This window comes from Scardinius erythrophthalmus (genome assembly GCF_964197995.2).
Source record: "Scardinius erythrophthalmus genome assembly, chromosome: 1".
NCBI lineage: Eukaryota > Metazoa > Chordata > Actinopteri > Cypriniformes > Leuciscidae > Scardinius > Scardinius erythrophthalmus.
In genome coordinates, this window is record NC_138221.1 from 29,000,947 (window position 1) to 29,010,031 (window position 9,085).

Consider the following 9,085-nt stretch of genomic DNA (forward strand, 5'->3'; position numbering starts at 1 on the left):
AGACGCGCTATGCAAAAACACTACGTAAACTAACTCGAGGCTCAGAGAGAAGGAAATGAAAAGTGGAATAAAGTCGTTATTTTTGTTTGTTTTTGCGCACAAAAAGTATTCTCGTCACTTTATAAACTTAAGATCGAGCCACTGTAGTCACTTGGACTATATTAACGATCTCTTTAATAACTTTTCTGGGCCAGCAAGTTTCAATCACTTAGAAGCCTATGGAGGAGTGATCAGCTCTCAGATTTCATCAAAAATATCTTAATTTGTGTTCCGAAGATGAACGAAGGACTTACGGAGTTGGAACAACATGAGGGTGAGTAATTACTGACAGAATTTTCATTTTTGGGTGAACTAACCCTTTAACTAATTAACATGAACACGTTTGACAAACATTTTTTACTTGATTTTTGATTTTTTTTTTTTTGCACTATATCTATTGTTTTAGCATTTTCTGACAAACTTATCAGATGATTTTTCCTGAACATTTCGCTTTAATATTTTATCTAATCAATGCAATAACATTCAGACATTTTAAGTGTGTCTTATACAACCATTCAAAACTTTGGGGTCAGTAAGTTTTTTGAAAGAAATGAACACTTTTATGGGTGAAAAGTGACAGTAAATACATTTATAGATTCCCACAAAAATATGAATCAGCACAACTTTTTTCAACATTGATAATAATCAGAAATGTTTCTTGAGCATCAAATCATCATATTAGAATGATTTCTGAAGGATCATGTATGACACTGAAGACTGGAGTAATGATGCTGAAAATCCAATAGTTATAGTCAAATAGTAATAATATTTCACAATATTACTGTTTTTACTGTATTTCTGTTCAAATAAATGCAGATTTGGTTAGCAGAAGAGACTTCTTTCAAAAACACTAAAACATCTTACTGACTTGTACACAGTGTTTTATTTTGTCCTTGGAAACTCATCTGCAAATGCTTTGGCAGTACAATGTGTTTGTGATGCCAACAAAATGCATTAAAACTGAGTGATTGACAGACAGAGGCTATAAGCCGTAAATGCTCCGGCGATACAGATGTACAATTATTAGTCATGCCAATAAAGCACATTAGACTGAAACTGAGAGACAGACAGTGTTTGTGTGTGTGTGTGTGTGTGTGTGTGTGTGTGTGTGAGAGAGAGAGAGAGAGAGAGAGAGAGAGAGTGTGTGTGTGTGTGTGTTTAGGGATAGAGGATAGATATACAGTTTTTACAGTATAAAATCATTATCTATGGAAAGTCCCCATAAAACATGAAAACACAACATGTGTGTGAGAGTGTGTGTGTGTGTGTGTGAGAGAGTGCGAGAGAGATAGACAGGCAGAATGAGAGAGGGATTTGTGTGTACTAATCCCTCTCAGGTCTCTATGTCCTGAGACGGCGCTCAGGGTCCGACTCAGTCCTTCAGGTTCTCAGTCCTCCACCACCGTCATCATGAGCTTCATCGCAGACGATGTGGAGATCGACCCGGTCACCCTCAACCTCATCATACTGATCGCCAGCTATGTCATCCTCCTCCTCGTCTTCCTCATCTCCTGCATCCTCTACGACTGCCAGGGCAAAGACCCCACCAAGGAGTACGCGCCCGACCCCTTGCCCAACGCCAACGCCGCTCCCATTCGGCTGATGGTCATGCAGAGCTCGCCCGCCAACGCCCGGTGGGACCAGAACAAGATGGTGACCACCTACGAACCGCCGGCCACCGAGAAAAAGAGTACTTTGGTCTGAGACGGACTGATAACAGCTCAATTTATAACAGCACATTATCTTTTTTTTATCTACTGTACATAACTATGCAAGGACTGTATCTCTCGTTTGATGTTTTGTGTAAAGCGTCTTTTTTTAAACAATTCAGAACTTCTGTGCCGAGATTGAATCATGTCCGGATTGGATTATCTGAAGAAACGGTGAGTAAAAAAAAAAAAAAAAAAACACAAATGGCACTTTAATGGCTTAGTTGTTTCTTAGAATTAAAATGGAGAATGAATGGTGATTTGTTGTGGTTCTCTGGAAAAAAGGTCTAAAAATAATGTATCCAAAAGGGGTTTTCCATTGAAGAAACATTTTTGGTTCCCCAAAGAACCATTCAGTGATCAGTTCTTAAAATAACTTTTTTTCTTAGTATGAAGAACATTTTAATTTAAAGAACCTTTTTCCACTATAAAGAACCTTTTGTGGAATGAAAAGATTCTATGGATGTTAAAAGTTCTTCATGGAACCAGAACCTTTGTTTTTCAGAACAGATCTCAGTCATGTCTCAAACTGCTCAGTTTGCAATTAAGTCTCAGTGTAAACTCAAGCGATTCTTCCAAGATTGAATGATATGATGAATGAACATTCAGTTTATACACAGTAAAAAAAAAAAAAAATCTGTGAATTCTACGTGAAAAAAACGGTAGCTGTGGTTGCCAGAACTTTATTGCAAAAAAATATGGTAGCAACATTTTAGGTTTTACAGGGCTGAACTTAAATAAAAAAAAAAAAAACTCATAGGCTTTATTTTATTAACTGATATAATGTTAATAATAGATCTTATTACTCTACTTTGTTTTGTTTAAATTATTGATATATAGGTAGCCTACTGTAATTATGCAGGCAGTAAAAAAAAAAAAACGATCTAATGATCTAATAAATAGCTTTTCATCAAGCTGCAAAATTAAAATACAGATTGCATACAGTGTCCTGGACACAAATACCAAACACCATCATGGTAACACACATGACACTGCAAAATAAAGTAAACATTAATTAAACAATACAGTATGTGACACAAACCCCAAATGTACGTACTTTATAACAAAACTATCAAGAAACATCATTGCTTAAACATAATCATACGTAAAGTCTCACACAGGCAATTGTAGGAATTTTTTTACTGTAAATCTTTCAAAGTCTGAACATTTTAACAGTATATTACTGTAAAATTGTTTAAACTGTCCTGGTAGATCCATTGCGTTTTTTTTAACTTAATATTAACCACTCAACAAGATTTTTACAGTAATTTTTACTGTAAAAATGCTACAGTAAAAATCGGTTAATTATTTAACAGCAAGTTCTCTTATTATATACAGGGGAAAAATAGATCTAATCTCATATGTCATGTAATTTTACAGTAAAATACTATTAAATGTACAATTTTTGGAAGTAAAAATTAACAAATCATCTTATAATTTACTGTGAAAAGCCTCTGTCATTACCAGAGCTCCCTGTGTGACACTTAACATGTCATTAATGAAGTTTCTTATTATATTTCTTTTGTTATCAAATAGGGTGTTACAACTTAAATTAATGTTTAGCATTATTTTAGTGTCATGTGTGTTACCATGATGTTTTTTTTTTTTTTTTTTTTTTTTTTTTTTTTTATGACAAATGGCCCTTTAATTGCTCAGTTGTTTCTCCTGGACAGAATTAGTTCTCTGGGAAAAAAAGGCCTAAAAATAATGTGTCCAAAAGGGGTTTTCCATTGAAGAAACATTTTCGGTTCACCAAATAACCTTAATGATAATTTTTTAAAAGAACTTTTTTTCTTAGTATGAAGAACATTTTAATAATTTAAAGAACCTTTTCCACTATAAAGAACCTTTTGTGGAACTGAAAGATTATATGGATGTCAAAAACATAGGTCAAAAAACATCAATGCTAATAATCGTGAGTATTGAGAGTGGAAGAGAGCGCTGTTCATTCACTCCCCCACCGGTATTGAGAATCAAACCTTCAACCTTTGGGTTACTAATCTGACTCTCTAACCATTAGGCCACAAATATATTACAGTTTTGAATTGTAAAATATTTTTTTTTACAGCGTATTGACTGTTCTTGTAGAAACCTCTGAGACTTGTAGAACTGATACTTAAATGTGACATAACTGGGAACGGCATTAATTCTCCAGAGCTGTAGAAGAGTAACTCCTGAGCAACACAGATTTTCCTTGGAGTCTTTTTCTGGACCCTGTTTGATCCATGAATCAGGCAAATGGAGCTCAGGAGCTTCCGGGAAGTTTCCGCGGTGTCTGTGATTGGTTGAAAAACAATTGTCTATGACAACATACTGCATCTATTCTGAGTTGACGGGTTACACGCATTAATCTCATTGGCTTGTGAATTATATTACCCATAAGCTGAAGTTGTTTAGAGGATAAACTGTGACTTTACATAAAATGCATCAATGTTTTCGTTTTGTTTGTGAGGGTTTGAATCGCTTGCATAGAGCTGTTTTGAGCCCATTAGCCGCTAAGCTCTACGTCATGCTACTTCTTACTTAGGCTATTTTTACACTTCAGTTTCTCAGAGCGAGAACAGTATATTTTTGTGCAAACTATGGCTACCATTAAGACTATAGACAGACAGAAACTGGTGAACTGCAGTGGCCAGAAAGCCATTTAAAGTTCCTGCACTGAATTTGTTCAGTTTGCACATTTGTATTGTACACTCATTACTTTCTTCCAACGAATAATGCGTAATTTAAACAAATAAAGCATCATAAAAAGGATTGACAGCTGACTGCGGTGGTGATTAGATATGATAATTTGACACAATATCTGTGGAAGAAGTCTATTGTTGTCAGACCATCGTTTCAAAGGTTGAGTGACTCGTAGCACAGAGTAAATATTTAACGTAAAGATAAGAGAAGATAGTGCTGTGTCACAGTAAAATGCGTATGAAGAGCACTATCAAAAGTAGACACATACTTTTGGTTTCAGTTCAATCATTAAAACCCCATTTTATGGGGACTTTAATTGAGATGCTAATTGGGAAATATAACAAACTCTGACTCTTTTAGCATTAGCATTAGATTTTTGCTTGGTGTTGTTGTTTAAAGTCCCCCTGCATGTAGTCAATAATTTTATACGTTAAAACTCATCATTAATAACCAAAATTAGATTAAAATAGCTTGAATGTAACTCTACACCCTTGTCTCATTTAGTATACGCAGTTCTATTAATATGCTAATAAGCCCCGCCTCCACTCACTCACACCAGCTCAAAGATCCACTCGTTGATGATCACACGTTGATCTGATTGGTTACAAGGTAGTTTGTGACGTCAGAAACACCAGCGATTCAAACCGTGTTTTTGAGACTGTCTTTGGTTCACTGCAGTTTTAGGGAGAAAATACTTTAAAGCATATTAAAAACAACACATAGACATATAAACAACTTTAAAAGCTGGATTTTAACCACAGGGGGACTTAAATGCAAAAGAAAAACATAACTGGCGTCTTGACAAGGATAAATGCATCTGGGATAGACAGAGAGGATTGTGGGAGCTCAGCGATGTGTTCGGTCTGGCAGCGCGTTTGTACTGGGATATTATTTCAGCTTTCTCCTCTCAGGTGGCCCAGTTTGTTATGTCACTGTGGTTCCTACTCTTACAGTCTATGAAAGAGTAATGAGAGGTCTTTTCCTAAAGGCAACATGCTCAGCACAAGAACTATCTGGGTGTAATTTCATAGAGTCCCTCCGGACCTTTAGGAGACAAGGTGAAGAATGTTTTTCGTTTAGTGACCTGGATCTATTTATCTAGACTAGATATTTCTTTGAGAATATCTGACAGCATATGCATATATATACTGTATATATATGTAACTGTGAACACCTCATATATATATATGTGTATATATATATATATATATATATATATATATATATATATATATTTATATTTATATATATATATATATATATATATATATATATATATATATATTTCACAGTTCACCTCAGCTTTACTTACGTTTTTTTTTTCTTTGAATTGTAAATACTATGGTACAGGCTACAGTAAATACATACAATTGTCACGTAACGGTGGCTGTAATTTGCGGACAACGATAAAGAATCAAACAAATACTCTTTTTTGTAGATCCACAAGGAAAATCAGGAGATAAATGTAGAAAACACAACCACTAAAAAGACGAGATCGGACAAAGAACTTGAAAACACCAGACTAAGTGGCTGTTTACACAACACCGTTTTCAACTAAAAATGTAAAACGTTTTATGCGTTTTGGCCGTTCGTTTAGACGACAACAGCATTTTGGGTGCCTGAAAACGCAAACTTTTGAAAACAGTTTTCAAAGTGCATGTTTTTTTTTAAAAAAAGCGGATCTGTGTAAATGGGAATCGTTTTGACAATGGTGTCGTCTGTACGCGGAAAAGAAAAAACTTCTCCATTTTTAAGCATATCGTTGTCGTGTAAACTTACCCTAAATGAGGGATCTAATGAGTTAATTCATTAAAAAACAGGCCAACAAATTATGTTAATCCAGGAACACGTCCTACTTGGCTAATCCACATGGTGTGTGCAACCGTGGTACTGACATTTCTCTTTATCTAAGGATCTAGACGACCTTAAATCCGTCTGGACCAACGTCAGACCAAGCCAAGCCACCAAAAGATCCATTAGGCATTACAGGTCACATGTGATTGTGAAAGGAGAAACAAAACCACTAATCAACTAATCGGTGCCAAACACTAATCAAATTAACTTGAATGTTGGTCTGTAGATAAACTGAAAAGGTGAGGTGTGATAAATCTAGCTGACTTTAATTTCGATTGGCAGGGATATGCGGTTTCTGGCAGATGAAAACATCCAAAACTTGTCATCAACCTCAAATGGATATCTAATATCCACTATAAGATATATGATAAAAGTCAATGACATAATTCAGAAACTTTTTTCGAATGTGTTCCAATCAGTATTCCGATGTAGAGTTCCGAGTTCCATAATGAACATTTGAAACTGATGTTCTATTGCTGATGCATTTATTTTAAACGTGGTCTAGAGTGTGTTTTTTTTAAACATTCCATTTGCAGATCCAAATAGAGTTGTCTGTTGAGCATCACATTACGATGTACGGCATACATTAATGTTAACAGATAGGATCAGAAGATTTGATTGGAGAGAAATACGTCATGAAAGATTATAAGGAGGAAGGGAAGGATCAGCCTTCCTGTTAGTGTCTTAGTGTAAATCCCCCGGTTAATTTAGCCGTCTCTACTTCCTCTACCAGCTGAACTGGACTGTTTCTATAGCATTAAGAACTGGTGCAAAGGCTTCAAATGATTGCAATTTCCATGAACGCATGTGGTTATAAAGGCCTCTGCCGCTGTTTCTTGGTATGCTAAGTTCATCTGAAGAAGTAGGGATTTATCTTGAGAGATTAAAGGGTTAGTTCACCCAAAAATGAAAATTCTGTCAGTAATTACTTGCCATCATGTTGTTCCAACCCCGTAAGACTTTCGTTCATCTTTGGGACACAAATTAAGAGCTGTCTCACTCCCTCATAGGCTGCTAGGTAATCGATATCTGCCAGTCCAGAAAAGTTGACGACATTGTTAAAATAGTCCATGAGACTACAGTGGCTCAACCTGAAGTTTATCAAGCAACAACAATATTTTGTGTGCGCAAAAAAAACCCAAAATAACGACTTTATTCAGCTATTAATTATCTTCTTCTTCTATGTGGGCCTCTGAGTGAGTTCATGCAGTGTAACAGCACAGCGCTTCTGGGTTGTACGTCGGAACGCAGGCTCACTATTGGCCAGCATCACACACATGACCAGTGTCGGCCAATAGTGAGCCTACGTTCTGACATACAACCCAGAACGGGTTTACACTACGTCAACAGCTTAGGAGAATGACCTGGAAGAGAAGAGATGGTTGAATAAAGTCTTTTTTTTTTTGCGCTAAAAAAGTATATTCTCGTCGCTTGATAAACTTGTGGTTGAGCCACTGTAGTCACTTGGACTATTGTAACGATGTCTTTACTAACTTTTCTGGGATGGCAGATATCGATTACTTAGAAGAGTGAGACAGCTCTCAGATTTCATCAAAAATATCTTCATTTGTGTTCCGAAGATGAACAAAAGACTTACGGGATTGGAACAACATGAGGGAGAGTGATTACTGACAGAATTTTCATTTTTTGGCTGAACTAACCCTTTAAAGCACACATTGTCCAAACGCATTCTCTCACATTTACTAGTGGTTAAGTTGGTGCAGTTTAAACTTACACTGCACATAAAAATCACTGTTGCAGTTCAATACATCAAATTAATATCAAAATGTCGTCTAATACCATGACTGTTCCACTTTTTTTTGTAACATGCTGAAATACAGGCAGCTTTTAGTCTCGCTATCATCCCATTATGAGCTCTGTGCATAATCTGATGACCTGGCAAACATTTAGAGCCTGAGACGATGAGACCTGCAGTCAGACGGGTAAATCCTGTCTGTGTCCAGTATCAAAAATACAGTCAAAACAGTAATATGTGCTACAATTTAAAACAGCTGTTTTCTATCTGAATAAATTTTAAACTGTAATTCATTCCTGAAATCAAAGCTGAATATTCAGCATCATTACTCCAGTCTTCAGAGTCACATGATCAAGTGTATCTGATTAAATGAATGCAGCCTTGGTGTGCATGAAGTATGTTTAGATGTTTTTTTCTGGAAAACATGAATAGCATGACTCTGACTTCTTCTTAATTCAGTTAACAGCCTTACATAAATGTTCAGTGACATCTAATGCCGTTGCTGCTGGTTTATGTAATGTTGCTTCTGGTCACAGAATCTCTTAGCCACGGCTGCTCTTCACCCAAACACACTGTTTCACATTGATATTGTGCAAGTTCGCCTTCAGCATTAGTTGCAACATGCGGGTAGGGATGCATTTTATGCGTGTGTGTTTCATGAACAAAATGAATTGGTTCAACCCCAAGGGGAAATTCAGCTACAAAACAGGAGCATAAGTGCACAGTTGCACAACTTCACTCTTAAAAATAAAGGTTACCAAAGGGGTTTTCACAGAAATAGAATAGAAGAACCATTTTTGGTTCCACAAATAATCATTCAGTGAACAGTCCTTAAAATAACCTTTTTTCCACTATAAAGAACCTTTTGTGCATTGAAAAGTTTTCATGAATGTCAAAAGTTCTTTAAGGCAACAGACGCCGATAAATAACCTTTATTTTAATACAAACACACAATGCAATCAAACTGAGAGAAAAACATGGAATGGCATTTTGATCATGTGTTTTTAATGAAATGTCATTAATAAAATATCAGGCTTACGCT

The 9,085-nt window shown here is 35.9% G+C and overlaps 1 protein-coding gene across 1 annotated transcript; it reads left to right on the forward strand.

The window, feature by feature from the left end:
* Window positions 1–1,449: 1,449 nt before the first annotated feature.
* Window positions 1,450–1,743, forward strand: LOC308690354 (small integral membrane protein 36-like; the record flags this gene model as incomplete). The annotated part of the gene is made up of 1 exon (XM_081364756.1): window positions 1,450–1,743. The coding sequence occupies one exon, from the start codon at window positions 1,450–1,452 to the stop codon at window positions 1,741–1,743; it is 294 nt and encodes a 97-aa protein (XP_081220882.1).
* Window positions 1,744–9,085: the final 7,342 nt, after the last annotated feature.